Genomic DNA, 16,871 nt, shown 5'->3' with positions numbered 1-16,871 from the left:
ATAGGGCTAATCCTAAATCACGATGATTTAAATGACCAGGCTAAGTTAGCCTCAATGCCAATCTTAATACGAATTTTATACCAAGTATATAACTATGTAATTCAGATATCGTTACAGTATAATGTGCAATTTCATCATCAAGGTCGTTTTACCAGTTACCGCATATCCTCGCACTAACACACTTGCTATTCAAGTTCATTGTTATTGTCTTATAATCCTTCCAAACAATGAACACCGCGCTAGTGACTATGTATTATATATATGATCAAGGTTTATAAAAATGTTCACATCGCTTTGGGATTACTGTAAAAAGTAACTTATGCAAATATCATGACTATATAGCGTAAAAAGGTAGCGCCTTTGAAAGTGAAATAAATATACGGTGTGCGAATAATTTTATAGCCCTAGTGGTCTTTCAGAAGTGGACAGACTATGAAGAGTAGTCTACATCGTGATCCATTGCCTATATTTTCCGCTAGTTACTATGCATTATATGATAAAGTTTTACATAAAATGTTCACATGGCTTTGGGACTACTGTAAAAAGTAACATATGCAAATATCATGAATATATAGGGTAAAAAGGTAGCGCCTTTGAAAGTGATCCAAATATGCGGTGTACGAATAATTCCATAACCCTAGTGGTCCTTCAGAAGAGTCGTGATCCATTCCCTATATTTTTCAACAAAGAAAAAACCTAAGTATGTAGCTTCAATACCATAAAGCTATATTATAGTTACATTCCCAGCAAACACAAAACGTTTTCGACATCATTCGCAAAAAGTTATAAAAGGTTGTCAGAAAACGTTTAAATGTCGGGTTATATAAAGGGTATATTAAGAGTATAAAACGTTTTCATAACCTTAAAAAGCATTTTTTGATAATCTACTGCTCAGCAAATAAAAATGTTTTACAGAAAACGTTTAAATATCGGGTTATATAAAGGGTATAGAAACGTTTTAATAACATTCCAAAAACATTCTTGAAAACTTGATACAAAACATTCTAAACAGAATGTTATTTTGGGGTTGAAAAAATATTTGCGAAAAATGTTTGCCCAAAATATAATTCAATAACGTTTTAAAAACGTTTTCATGACCTTTATATAACCCGACATTTAAATGTTATTAAAAGGTTTTGAAAAACACATTTTAAGAACATTTCTGTGTTTGCTGGGTTCAAACATTTTATCATAATGTTATTTAAGTATTGACACAATATTTGGCAAAAATGTTTGCAAAAATAGTTTGCAATAACATTTTTTGAAAACATTTAAAAATATTGTCGTAGTGTGTTTTCATACAAAACGTTTTAAAACGTTATCATGACCTTTATATAACCCGACATTTTAATGTTATTAAAACGTTTTTACCTAAACCAAAAGGCAAAATATAACTTATTTAAAACGTTTTTAAAACGTTTTTGTGTTTGCTGGGATAATGTTATGTTGAATTGGAAGAATAATGTTACGGAACATTTTACTTAATTAACTCATGGAAATATAATATGGAGGATACAATTTGAATATGAAACAAAAATCGGAATTAGATTTCAGAGGTGATCAAATGACATAGAGGGTTTACACGGAACATCAATATTAAATTCGTATTTTTCATTTTTTCGTTATACGCAAAATATTCCAGTATAAAGGTAAACTATAGTTATTGATATTCTGGATAATGTTGGTCCGCATAAACGGTACAAACTCTCATTTGAAATGAGAAAGCCGAGTTGAGCTACAATCATAGAATATGTGTTATTGTCACCGCTCAATAGTCACTGATAGTATATTATATAAAATATTTCTTTCTATGGACATGACCATAAGCCCAAATCATTTTATTCTCTATATAGGATCGATTCTGCCATCTCAAGAGTTGTTGTAATAGGTCTAGTCCTAAATCACAAACGCTTGACCGAAATGATCAGGTTAACTTAGCCTCAATGCTAATCTTGAATTATATACATGTACCAAATATATAACTACGTAATTCAGAGATCGTTACAGTATACAATATGTGCAATTTCATTATCAAGGTAGTTTACCAGTTTCCGCTAACACGCTGGCTATTCAAGTTGATATTGTTAGAGTCTTATAATTCTTCCAAATCCTTCCTGATTAGATCACTACCAGTAACTATCATACTATGTATTATATTATCAAGGTTTATAAAAAAAATGTTTACAGCACTTTGGGACTACTGTAAACAGTAACTTAATGCATATTCATGTATGTATATAATATTGTAAAAAGGTAGTGATATAAATATACGATGTACGAATAATTCCATTACCCTTGTGGTCCTTCAGAAGTGGGACAGACTATGAAGAGTAGTCTGTATCGTGTCCCATTTCCTACATTTTCAATATAAAGGATAAGTATGTAAACTCCTCAACAAAAGTTTGGAAAGTTTTTTCAAGCATCTGTATCTCAAATTATTTGTGACATATTCATATCGTGTTGCATATCAATGGATAGCTACAATACTCCTCTTTACAATGACACCCCATTTGAAACAATAACATTCTTCACAGCTGAGTACACGCCTTGGGGTCTCAAAAAGAATTTGCCAAATTGACCATTATTCTGTGCAGCAAGCTGCAATCCCATATCTTCACAATCTGGGACCTAAGATGACACCGCTCGCCCCACATAGCCACGGTAGTCAACGACTACCTACAGAATATGGGAGTAGAGACAAAATGGTCTGCCATCAGGCCAGACCCGGGGGCCAGACCTCAACCCGATTGAACACTTGTGGGACCAGCTTGATCTTGCTGTGCCTGCCAGAGAAGCCCATATGCAACCACACTGAATGACCTGCGACGAATCCTTTTTTGAAGAATGGAATGCCATCCCACAGTAACGTGTAACCATGTCGGTGAGCAGCATGAGGTGACTATTGTGGCTGCCTGCGCCTGTGGTTTTTCCACCCACTATTGAGGTTAGTGGCGGGCATTGTTTGAGCACAGAATAATGGTCAATTTGGCAACTTCTGTTTGAGACCCCACTACATTTACAAGGCGTGTACTCAGCCGTGAAAAATGTTATTGTTTCAAATGGGGTGTCATTGTAAAGGGGAGTATTGTAGCTATCCATTGATATGCAACACGATATGAATATGTCACCAATAATTGGAGATACAGATGCTTGAAAAAACTTTCCAAACTTTTGTTGAGGAGTTTAGTTAAAATACCAACACAGCTTTAGTTCCAGTAATGATATTTTGAATATGACGAATAATGTTACAGCAATACTATAAATTAGAATCGTATTTTGAAATATAATCTGGACGGTACAATTTGAATATGAATCAAAGGACTTTTTATCTGGCATAGGATTTCACAGGTGACAAAATGGCATAGAACATTTATACGGAGCAAAAATATTAGTATTTTTCGAGTATTTCAAAATAAATCCAGTACAAAAGTGAACTAACCATTGACATTCCGATTCCGGATAATGTTGGTCCGTGTGAACCGCATAAACTCTAATTTGTAGTCTATGTAAGCCAAAAGATGAGTTCAGCTACAATCATAGAATAGGTGTTATCGTCACCGCTCAATTGGTATTATATAAAACATTTATATGGACATGCACAAAAGCCACAATTTTTCTCTTTATAGGAACGATATACTTTTCCATCTAAAAGTTTTTATATAGTCTTAACCCCATGAGAACTGCCTGGCGATTGGCCAAAATGAATATTGTGTCCAATTTTGAACCAATCAAGAAAGGTATTGATAAGATCATCTGCAAATGCAAGTTTGAGCATAAATAGTTTAAAGCCTAGTCATAATCGGCAATTGAAAAGAGCATTTTAGGTTATCAACCAATCAGAAATGCTGTTAGATGGTCAGTAGTGTTCAGGGGGTTAAATCACAAACGCTTGCCTAAGTGATCATTCAGTTAATAGCCAAATTGCTACGATTGTTTGCGACATTATGTTCTTTGCGTATTGGACTAATCTACGTCAAATGTTTTAATTCAATGTACAATATTATTGTACCAAAGAAATAAAACAAGCCGGCAGCTTTAGATTAAACATGCAGCTCACAAATCCTTGTCAGAAATTATACCTGGTATTATTGATCATGTCCAGCCATTGTAAATGGGTTTCTATGTCACGTCAAAAAAGTATAAAATGTGTGCTCTGTAACAACCATGACATTTAAAGCTGACCATCAACCATCTACCACGGAAAGGGGTCATATGACTTTGTGAAAGGTCCTACTTTACTATGAAGGAAAACCGAATGTATGTAAGTCACATCTTGGTCATGGAGCGGTCGTTTTCAATTAAGAGTTGGACATGCTCTTGTGAATACATATCATAGACAGCTTCAAGTGATGGACTCAGATATAATAGTTCTAACCATTAAAGATTGTTTTCTTCATATGCAATGACCAAGTATTATGGTAATATCTGTCTGGGTCTTTCAGACAAATAATGAACCACTCTAGATATTGCATTATGTTTTAAATTTCATATTAATTCATTAATGTTTATCGAGGGTAGCATTTAATCTGTAGCGAATCATTACTTTTGGTTACATCCATGAGGATAATATTATGTAACCAATATTACGCAACCGTGACGGGTTAGGTAACTTCTGTACCAAAAGACTTAAATATATTCTAACGTCCCCTCCAAAGAGAGCAGACACTCGCAATATACAATTCAAAAGTTACCCCATGAAATACGTTATGTTTCAAGTTGAATTCAGATTCTTTCACAAGTAAAGGATTAAGCAAGTGGCCACACCGGCGAATAAATAGGGAACCCTATTCAACGGAGACGAGTGCATGCTTCAACCACTGCCCTACGGTCTTACTTTATTATTACGAATTAACTTGAGAGGAGGGGTTCGCCTGACTTAGTCACCACACTCTACTCTTGGTAAATCGTTATTTAACTCAGCTTGTGGATATTTTAAATCAATATATTTATGGACAACCGACACTTACATGCATACACGCGCTCTCTCGCTCGCAAACATCAACACACCCCAGGTACCCCACACCCACCCTTCCCCACAAATGTTGTGTATTTAAATTAGCAAATGATCTATTCTATTGTTAAATTGATAATGAGAACTTCTTCTTCTTATCGTGTTCACACATGTAGATATTATATATATGTTTCAGCCAAAGCTGGGCACAACTCTTAGCAATGTCATTGTTCTCTGCAAGGTCCTTAGCTTTGCATTCTTGCTCCAATAGAGGACATCGCAAATGGTTTGTGGTTCAGTGATGAGAATAACATGACACGAACACTCCAACTCTAAAAGTTAATTTTTATATTAATAAGAACATGAATTTATAAGATTTTGAATTTAAGTGATTCTGAATTTAAGTCTTATATTGCACATGCCTCACAACGAAAAAGTTTTAAAGGCAGCTGTGATTTGGTACTGATTTAGGTCATCTCCTCATAAATAATCATTCTAAACACCAATGATGTCGACGTATTAAAAATCAATGTCAATTTCCTAAAAAATCAAACACGGCTCAGTAGATTGTGTCATATGATGTTATATGCAGACAATCATCGATGTAAAAGTGGTCACGTGACGTCTTGTTAAATTCTCGCTTACAGATGTAGGAGAAAACAACACTCTAATCATGGAGCGGTCGCTTTCAATTAGTCGGTAACAGCGTGTTGTGATTTGATTCTAAAGACGACTTCAAGTGTTGTTTTAGTTGACCTAGTCAGACGTAATCTTTCCAAACATGCAAAAGCGAAAATGGGGATTCACTTTTGATCGCTTTTATTGATGAATTATTAACCAGTATCTAAAGTAATAAATTGACCAAATTAAGGGAGCTTAAATAAACAAACATGCTGATAATAACCGGTTGAGCTCATTTCGTTCTTTTGGCTCTGTTAGCACTATTTAGGCTCGCGTGCTAATTTAGGGCACTGCTTAGGGCAGTGTACAACATCCATTGGAAGCAGCACGTAAGCAACAAGGGAGCTGTATGGAGACCCTTCAAGACTCTCAGAGAAGATCAGAGAAAGGAGAACACGCTAATGCTGGGCATTGCTTCAGGAGCAAGTGTGAACCTATCGCCAACCTGATAAACTGGACACCCAAACATGGAACAAGAAACCCTGGCAGGCCACCCCTTACATATGTAGATGTACTCAAGCAAGACACCGGACTGGAAGCATCTGACGTGGGAACGGTGATGCAGGACAGGAGAATGTAGAAAACTGTCGTGGTTCGGGAAAACCTCCCGAAATAAGCAATGCTAATTTGTTTTATTTCATACTTTCGTATTTGTCTCCGAGGAAGGTCAGTTAATCTGATCGAAACTTTGGTAGTCTTATAGTACGTTTATGTTCTTGTACGTAATCGTTTTGCTGACTATCTTACTTTAATATCCCTTTGTTCTTGTTTTGCTTGTTGCTTACGTCAAGTTGATACACCTGGCTCAAATCCGTCTGCTGTTATATTGTCTGGGTATTATTGTATCATCTCTTCATCCTCACTGTGATTTGTACCTCATCCATTATGGATAAACCATTACCTACTTTTTTCTGAAGTCTCGATACGAAACAAAAAGAGCTGAAGCAAATTTAAAGTCAACTATCCGTACATCAAGATAACAATACACATTTGTTCAAATAAAAATAATGTTAATCTTGGTATCGTATCTACCAGTCTTATGTCGTTTTAGAGGATTTAGTATTCTAGTGTATTCAATGCAAACTCTCTTCTGACACAAAAATAATTTTCGTTATGTTGTTGGTACTTTTCTATCTAATATTCGTACTTCGTACTTCTAGTTTGTAGTTTAAGTATTTTAACTGTTATATAAAATACAAGAACACAACTGTGCATGTGTGTTTAATTAAAAATCGTCCTTAGGGAATGGTAAAAAGTTCATTGAATATATAATAATGATATAAAACTTTGTAAAATGAAAGAAATCTACGTAATATTAAATAAGTCTTCGCTCCATCTCCTGGATTTTTGTTCGATGTGGCTTAGAGAAGAATTATAGTTGATATTGACAAATTGACTCGGATAGCTACTGTGATCCGCGTATAAGCTGACCCCAGGCGTTACGTATGTAGTAAAGTACAATTGATCAAATGCTTGGATAGTGATTTCGATTATGTTTATATAGTTCCACTCACATAGGATTAAACCGCCGTCAGAATTGGCATTCGCATTCCGCGTGTTGCTTTAATAAATTCACTCCAGCGTTTTTTTTAATGCACACATATGATCCTTTCTCTTAATTAAATACCGCCATTTTGGAATCTCCCTAAAGCACGCCAAACTTGCAAAGGTATTAGCATGTAAGATCATATATGTAATTTAAATAAAAAAATGGGGGCAATGATGATTAACTAATATGGAGATAAAACACGTACCATGTAGGAACTGGAACCTTTTAGGAAGCTGTATCACTAAAACCAAACGATATGTGATCTACAGTATATAGTGTCGCATGACGACTATAATAATACAGTGACGAGCTTGATGATAACAACAATATATCGGTGAGAGTAAGATTCAATCCGTGCCTTGCGGATAAGCATCAATATCAATGAAAAAAGTAAATACAAAAATGAAACTCGGACGATGGCAAGACTATCGATTTAAAGTAAGCCTTTGTCGGGATGCTCTTTCAATTTACTGTCATTTACAAGAAATAGGTCCAATTGTTGACCTTTTTGGGATAAAGGATCAACAGCATGACTTTTTGGTCACAGAGTATTGTACATCTGTCAAATACGTGTTGGTTAAATACTACCAGATATGTGTAACGGTGTTGGCTAAATATGTGTAAAGGTTTTAGTTAAATATGAATAGATTCCTATGTATATAAGAGCACAATACTCTAAATGCGTTTATGTATCGAATAACGTAAACCCGAGCAGTTTCAAGGGTAGAAAAATCTTCACACGTAGGAATAGTATAATACATTACAATAGCATATTGCATTATAAATTGAAACATTCTATTTACAAAAGAGTACAAATTGGTTAAAAATAAGGAGCCACTTGCTATAACTTCAATGACTTTAAAAAAGCGTTTGACTAGATCGGACAAAAGGGATTAGGGATTTTGAGTTGAGGAAGCTTAACATCAGTTATGGGATTGTAAATGGTGTAAATGCAATTGAAGCTCATACAAAGCGTCCGTCCAATATAGGTTTCTTTTGATGGAAGGTAATTAGTGTTCTGAACCAATGTTGGAGCATGGAGTACGACAAGGTTGGCTTTTATCACCTGCCATCTTCAATATATTCATTGGTAATGATCAAAGGTTGGACTGGACTGTTCTTCGACCACCTCATAAGAACAGCTGGAGACAAGGAATAGTGGAAAGCTTGAGTCTCAAGTTAAGAAGTATATTCTACACACAATACATACCGTATAGTTATATCCTGTGCGTGACTCGTTTGTTATGTAATTTATCTCTCTGTTAAACACGTAACCGTTGACTTTGAAGAGTAATTACTTTGGTTTCAGATTACTTTATTAAGTTACACATTTATCATTAAATTGGATTTTATCAACAATATTCTGGTCACAAGGTGCAGATCTGGCAGTAATGATTAAAGTAACCTGACTCACTATGTAAATTTCTTGTCCGTAAACGACAACCGATATGTGCCATGAAATTAACGCTTTTGGCAATCATTAGCGGGATCATATTAGTGTTACAATAGAGATTTGCTTTCGTCGAAGCTCAATTAGCGCGTTTTCATTTTAACAAATTGGTGTGATGACTTTATTTGGTTGATGGTTGTCATTGTTTTGCAGGTTTACTTTGATAGTGATTTTAAATCTTGTATGACCTTGTGATTTTGCAACGTTACTTTTACCAACTTCACCCAATGCTATCATCATGATCATCATTTTGTTATATCATTTACTAATTCTTAGTTTTATATGCTGAAAGGGCCCGCTGTTATACCCTTGACGCCTTCTGTTAGTAATAGCCTAATTAGCGTGCAAATTGGATCAACTCACGCGGATTTGGGAAGTGTTAGGGTGTTTGCCGATTGAATTGCCATTTGTATGTATTCAAAGCTTACACCCTTGACGCATATCTGGCATCATCTCTAATAACGTATCGTCAAGTGTAAAAACTGAAAGGATAAGAATCTAAATAAACCTAAATAGTGCATTATTTTTATAAACAAAATTTGCCACAATTTATGCTGAAGTTATTTTGTATGAAACGCTTCCATTACTAAACCCGGGTGTACAATTCCCGAATTACGGTATTATATAGATTCTTGTTGACGAAATATTTTCCTATAGTGAGAAAATCATTCTTAGTTATCAGATGTGAGTTATTTTAAGTTTTTAACATCGACGTAACTTGATTACTTCAATTTATTATCTAACACCTTACGAATCGCACGTGTTGATTTCAATGTTATCTCAAGAGGCACCCAATGTACCCGATCGTATTTAAAAGGGTCAACGTCCGGTCCTTAATTCAAGTCACGAAGTTTATATTAAACTAGGTAACTTAAAATTCCAGCTGATGCCTGTTGCTAAAATTCCATTGCCTGGCAAAAGCACTTAACGTGTCTCATAAGGTGTTCCATAATATTGTTAATTATTTGATGAAAGATGGCGGTGCATTTATTTTTATCTTCGCTGTTATGATATGGTTCTTCCCGCACGTACCTATAAGCATACCGCATCACGTGTTTGGATTATACCAAAATAATTGGACAAATAAGCCATTGACGTGCTGGATCATGGTTAGCCCATTAAGACCTTTTTAGCATCAAATAATTCGTCTTGATGTAAAACTTTATCAATCCAGATCAACTGTTTGGATATGAAAATCTGAATATAATGCTGACAACAATTTAGAAGCAAATGTATTTACTGTTTGAAATCAATACTAGTACTTCTAATGAAATATTTGTGAAGTGGAGAACATTTGAAATTCATTTATCTTTAGTTTTATAGAATTTTAGTATAGAATAGTATAGTATAGAATAGTATTTTTTAATGCGGCACACACTCACCCCTCCGCCCGCAAACACCCACACTTTAACATATCAACATAACCCCCGCACACACCCATCCAAAGGTCCTTTCTTATGAACTATACAGTGGCGTCAATTCATCTTGAAAAGTATATTCACTCCTCATGTGCATAATTTGTTTTCTTGGGAGTGGAAAACGTCCTCAACTTTCGTTTTGATATATTATTGGCTTGTTTGACTAATTTAATATAAATTCAAAGTATAGTATCAAGAAGTAGAATTTTGGAAATAACTCCATTTTATTGGAACTTATTTTTACGACATGACGTTTGGAACCACCAGACTTCATCAGGCAACTGACCAGATATGGACTGGTCACGTCACGTTATAGATGGCTGGTTATCGTCTTGGCCAGGTCCAATGCAAGATAATACCTAGCTGGATCACGTGACCAGTCCAGCGCCGGTCAGTTGCCCGATGAAGTCTGATAGTACATATGTACGATTCCAGTATTGGATTTTAGTCCTGCACGCCATATACATTTGTACGTACTGTGTTATGAACATCCCGTACGCGTTCGACTAATATTCCAGTATTCCAGTATTGGATTTAATCCTTCACGCAATATACATTTGTACGTACTGTGTTATGAACATCCCGTACGCGTTCGACTAATATTTCCATAGTAATAATTAAATGATGGTTCCTGCGTTTTATTCAAAACACCCAAAGTCTTGATTTTTGCAGGGTATGTTTGTTAAATAAAGTACATTATAATCAAGTAAAAACAGAATTTTGAAAAAATATTGAGGGCGTCCTCCTCAGCAAATGTTACAATATGGCTTTAAATGTTCTTTTCTTCATTCCGTAGTTCTAAGCTACTGGCACGTACCAATTCTTTATAGGATTAAATCTGTACTGATATTATTATTAGTGTCCGCATGGATGTCATATCTATTTGGTGCCATCTATGATTGACTGGTCCATTAAGTGACCCAAATACATAAGCATTTGACACCCATAAATCACTATCCAATTTCATCCAGCTTGATTTTAACACCCCCTGTACCTTACGATATTACCCTAGTTTGATTTGTGAAATTTTGTTTACTGTGTTCATTATTGTTTAAATAAACATTAACTATATCGAGGGTTCAGAACCAGAAAATCGTAACTTACAATGACCAGATTTTAAAAAATGAGCATAATGTTGGCGCCTTGTTTGGTCTTCAATATTTCCTATACAATGTCTTTTGTTTTCTATTGAATTTTGTCATGATGGACAATATCTTCTATATTGTCCTGGCGACTTTATGCTCATTTTGTGGGAGCTGGTGATTGTGAGTTGAAGCAAGTATTATATCATATAAATCAAAACAAACTGAAAGATATATCATGATAAACTGGAAGGGAATGTCCGAAAAGCAAATTAAACAAAACAAAATGCATAAATGCAATTTATACACCATATAAAATGCATTTGACACGTTAAATAAATTACATGAATATATTCTAACATTTCTCCCATTGGTTACCGATCTATTTTTATTATTATTATTATGCATTGCAATACGCTGAGGTTTATACACCAGTGGCTCCAATACAATATTTGCATGCTGAACACAGTGATTAAATATGGTCATAATAACTGTAAGTCGCTGTATCTTTTTCTAGCACCCTACAATATGTAGATATTGCATGATTTAGCAGATTATGTACGCTCCTGAGCATTAACCCATTGCCAAGATCTAAGTAGATAATTACATTTTTTTTGCAAGTTGTAAACTACTTTTCCATGCATTTCATTTGGCATAATGTATATTTCTTGAGGCCATACAAGTTAACAATGTTATTTAAGGTCTCGGCGAATATTTGCATTAAACCCTAGCGCATCTAGTCATTGTATCGGATGAAATCTTTAAAAAATTTTGTTATCTTGGTTAAAGTTACCCGAAACAACTGACATTTACATACGAGGGTCATTCAAAAAATTCTACCTCCATCATCACATCTCTGTTGTCCTTATTTTAAGCAATGAATACATCTCGAACTATTTCTTAATAACCTATGTATGTACTTCCAAAATACAAAAACTATGCATACAACCTATTGGATTTTGACTTATGAACCAATAAGTACGACTTGAACAACAAGTGCTCACCCGATCGAAGTCAACAACCTATGGAAAAGGGTCAATATGAAGGGGATTTGCCATTTGGTCTAATGTCATTTGGTCGTATATCCATTTCGTCTACATCCATTTCGTCTAAACCCATTTGGTCTATATCCACTACGTCCAATAATCATTTGGTTCTTTAACCATATGGTCCGATAACCATTTCGTCCGATAACCATTTAGTCTAATAACCAATAAGTCTAAAACCATTTAGTCTAACAACCATTTAGTCTAATACCCATTTGGTCTATAACCAATAGGTCTAATAGCCATTTGGTCTAATACTCATTTGGTCTACAAACCATTTAGTCTTACAAGCATTTAGTTTATTAATAAATAGACGAAATGGCATTAGACTAACTGGTTATTAGACCATACGAGTATTAGACCTAACGGTTATTAGACCAAATGGGTATTAGACCAAATGGTTATTAAAGAAATATTAGACCAAATGGTTATTAGACTATATGGTTAGTACTTAGTAGACATACCGGTTATTAGACCAAACAATATTAGACTAAATGGACTTTAGACTATATGATTATTAGACTACGCGGCAATTAGCCTTTCTGGTAATAGACCAATTGAATATAGACTAAACGGAAATTAGACGAATTGGTATTAGACCAAATGGCAATAGACCAATATGAAGAGCATTTATTGGGTTTGTCGTGCAAGAAAAACGATACCCAGTAAAACTGTATTATCTGCAAGCATTAGATATTGATTGTGTTATTTGAAAATTATTTTTTGTTGGTAAAAAATTATCACATTTTCTAAAAATGATGCTTTCAGAAAAAGTTGCACTTTTCAACATCCTATACATGTAATGTACAAAAACGTTCTCGATATCAATGTGATCAATGGTTTGATTGATTTAATTGTTAGTTAATTTTCTTAAATTTTATGTATCCGGTTACTCGGTCACCCATGCAATCATCTTTCAGTATAAAACAATGATTCATTGACATGAATTTTGACATGAATGGGGTTTTCAGTCGGTGTTTCAAAAATGGTAAAATCACTAGGAGTAGGAAAAAGGTTTGTAGTGTGATGCTTATTTCTTTCGTTGGCTAGAAGAGATGAAAATTTACTTTCTCCTTCCTAGTGATTTTATCATTTTGATAACTGCTGATTAAAAACTTCAAAGATCTTCAAAACTTCAATGTGGTAAAGTGCAACTTTTTCTGAAAGCATTATTTTTGGAAAATGTGATTATTTTTGACCCAAAATATTGTTTTTGCAAATGAAATAACTTTGGGAGGGTTGAAAAACGAGTCCTCTATTCACAGCTTTTTGAAATTTTCAAATCAACAAAATATATGTCAAGTTATGCAAAGAAATGTTTTGTAATTTTAAGGGGGGAGTTATTTCTTTTGAACCCTGTAGATGTGCATGGGCAACCTTTGTAATCAAAATTAGCCATTCTTTTCAGACCGTTTCCGATGTACCAAATCTGTATTGGCTTTAACCAACACATATTAACAACCAAAAATCACATTTCAATCAAATAACTTTTATTTTGTAGTCAGGATCTAAGAGTATAACCATGGGTATTTTCAATTTCCTGGCACGTAAGATAACAGAGATGTAACGATGGAGGTAGAACTTTTTGAATGACCCTCGTATATACCACATTACATTGCAAAATGATCTAGCGTGTGATAATAAAAGAAAAGCGTTTGTATAATGCCTACCTGTGCTAATGCGTAGCGTAGCTCGTATGTGGCATAATGTCTAAGTTTACTTATTTAAGATCAAAATGTAATGATTTAATTGTAAATAAATGATTATTGTTGCAATCATCACGCAGAAGCGCGGTAGCTTACCTAGAGCAACTCTAGCAGGGGTTGCTTCACGGTTGAGGAAAAACGACACCCATGAGAGAATGACGATGAGTACACATGGGACGTAGGTCTGTATCAGGAAGAATCCAACATGACGGACAAAAGTGAACTTCGTCACCAACACCGAACGATTTCCTGAAAATAATTAAAGCATTATATGTTAAGAAATAAGAAAGGTATGTTTAAGAAGAATTCTATTAAAGAATGTGTAAAGATTCTAGAACTACTAGTCTATCGGAGAATGTGACTTTTGTATAATGACCTTGGTTTGTTGATGGATTGAAATTAGCCTTGTTAGAGAAACACGCTTAGAGGTAGAAATTATTATGTTTTTCAATAATCGAAAAGTAAATCATCACTCGGAATGTACGATGGGCGTCCGGAAAAGCAAAGAACGGAAATTGGTAAGGAATGAAAAGCTGAAGCTCACACAACACGAAAAGGTTAAAGGGAAAACACCAACAGAATTGGACATAGCGTCTTTTCTTGACCGTGTTGAAATGGTACTCTCTACTTCTAGATAAGATTTCACGGCGACTGAACCAGCGGATGAAAGGAGTGCTTCCGCCGTCTTGGTATGACCAGGTGGTTTGACAATAATGCTGATAGTATGAGGATAGATTGCCTTACACCAGAGTGTTATTTTGTCACTTGATAAATGCATCAGTAAATCGTGACCACTGAATAAACCACTTTGCTCCTATAAGATTGATGATCAAAGATGAGTGAATAGATCACACTCCCAATATTAAAAACTTGACTAGGTTATTATCCAAGTTATCGTAATTGACATTTTTTAAGCTAATGCCTAGTTTTACTTCAGAACAACGGACAACTTTGGTGTTTCACATGAAAGTAATAGAGGTAGTTATGCAATGCCAATGTTGGTGTCTTTAGCACTCAAGGCTGTGAAACGTAATATAACTTGACTGGACGCCATTAATGTTTAAACAAAGGTTTTCATTTCCATACTTGAGTTAAGAGTAATATTTACATGTGCGATAACATTACACCACAGCTCGAACAAGAACATTATATAAATATATTTTTTGCTTTAACCTGATCATTATGGACATAACCTCTGCCTTTGGAATTTACACACACAAATGTGAATTCAGACAGTAAACAACAAACAGTACAACAAAAACACACAAGTATGCACACGTGACTGTTCCAATTGTTCCCGTTTATATTTAAACGGGCAAGCAAAGGTAATACATCGATGACGAAAGTGATAAATCTTGATCATGTACGTCATGTGTCTTGACATTTAAATTTTCCTCAAAATAATGTCATAATACCAGTATAAATCAATACTCTTTAGATTGTACTGATTTAGATATCGAAATAATGAAAAATTAATAGGCTCTTAATCATGATTGAGTCGGTTACACCTGTATCGCATCTAACTAATACCCAAGTGCGACTTGCTGATTATTTATTTTGTCATCATATTTAGTTGGTCATAATTAAGATGTCAATGATTACATATAAGATCATTAAACAACTAAAATGTTCTTTTTCCACATTACTTCAGCCATAATAGGCGAAATGCACTTTCATGTTTAGTGTCTATTGCCTAACAAGCCAGTCTTCATCAACAACCAGTATTATCAAATGAATTTGGAAATCAATAAGAATTCAGATTTCAATGATTGGGAAAGTGTAATCAGTTGCAAACAATAATACAGCGACGCTGCCATTAATTTCATGAAAATTCAAATAAATTTAAATTAAAAATTGAGATTTTATATTTATTTCTTTCACGAGGCGGCATTATCACAGACAAACACTAAAAACTCGACCCTCATAACTAGATGCTGTCATAGCTCAATGGTAGAGCATCAGACTGCTGATATCAATATCGTTGGTTCGAGTCCTCCTGCCAGCAATGGTTATATTTATGATTTGAATGCTACGCTAAAATTTGATCAATGATTTTCGTTTATTTATTTATTTATTTATTTATTTATTTATTTATTTATTTATTTATATATTTGTTTTTGTTTATTTATGTAAATAATTTAATATATTTGAAAGAGGTATTTGAGCAATTCGAAATTTTGATTTTATAATTCTATGGGGTCATTTTGAACCCCCACCCCCTCCCAAATTGCCAAACGCACAACACCTATGAGTTTGCATCATGCATAATGATCAGTACGTCCATGTCATCATCATAAAAAAAACCACATTCTATGTATACCTGACGCCGGCAACTAGACTACTATAAAAAAAATAGTATTACATCTTTCCTGCTCAATCAAAATAATATTTGCAAATAGACCATAGTTAACTAATCTAATCCTGTAATATATAGACCTGCAATATCACCTGTAATATAGGTGATCATTGTTTACATGGTTTGTTATGGTTGGGATTAGTGTCCGATCTCTGTAATGTAATGTAAATGAAGCAGGAAGAATCGACCAGGGCGCTAGCTTTATTGTCCTTTGAGATTAGGGAAAGATAAACACTATTCAAAATATCAAAAGATAAGAAGAAAGGGATTTAGAGATTTGCAATTGAGTCATGCATGATTTAACAGAAGGTTCTTTCGAAAACCCAAACGTAATGGTGATGGTACAACAAAACAATGTCATTTTTTTCAGATATTAGTTATTCATCCTTCTTGTAACTGTTTGCTAAGTTTCAATTCCGTATCTTAAAAGCAACTAAACTTATGAGCGCAAGATGACAGGGGGTGTCCAGAGTGGCTAACCTAACCATGTATCGCAGAACGAAAGTTGAACACAAGCACGACTTTGTTTTCAGATTTTTCTTTATTACTTTTACGTTTCTTTTATTTTTTATTGTTGAACTTATTGCACAAAAGAAACATATTGAAAAATTAAATATTGCACACTGAAAATA

General features: G+C 34.4%; 1 protein-coding gene across 2 annotated transcripts in view; it reads right to left on the bottom strand.

Moving 5' to 3' along the window:
* The window catches only part of LOC140160969 (gamma-aminobutyric acid receptor subunit alpha-2-like), a 255,302-nt gene that overhangs the window by 40,539 nt on the left and 197,892 nt on the right, over positions 1-16,871 (bottom strand). For both annotated transcript variants that reach the window (XM_072184325.1, XM_072184326.1), the window contains exon 7: positions 13,980-14,132. In XM_072184325.1, coding sequence (XP_072040426.1) covers positions 13,980-14,132 — 153 coding nt within the window. The remainder of the gene's footprint in view (positions 1-13,979; positions 14,133-16,871) is intronic.

The sequence above is a fragment of the Amphiura filiformis genome, chromosome 9 (assembly GCF_039555335.1).
Source record: "Amphiura filiformis chromosome 9, Afil_fr2py, whole genome shotgun sequence".
In the NCBI taxonomy this organism is placed as follows: Eukaryota; Metazoa; Echinodermata; class Ophiuroidea; order Amphilepidida; family Amphiuridae; genus Amphiura; species Amphiura filiformis.
Note: the sequence above shows the minus strand (reverse complement) of the source record. Positions and strands in the feature narration are given on the sequence as shown.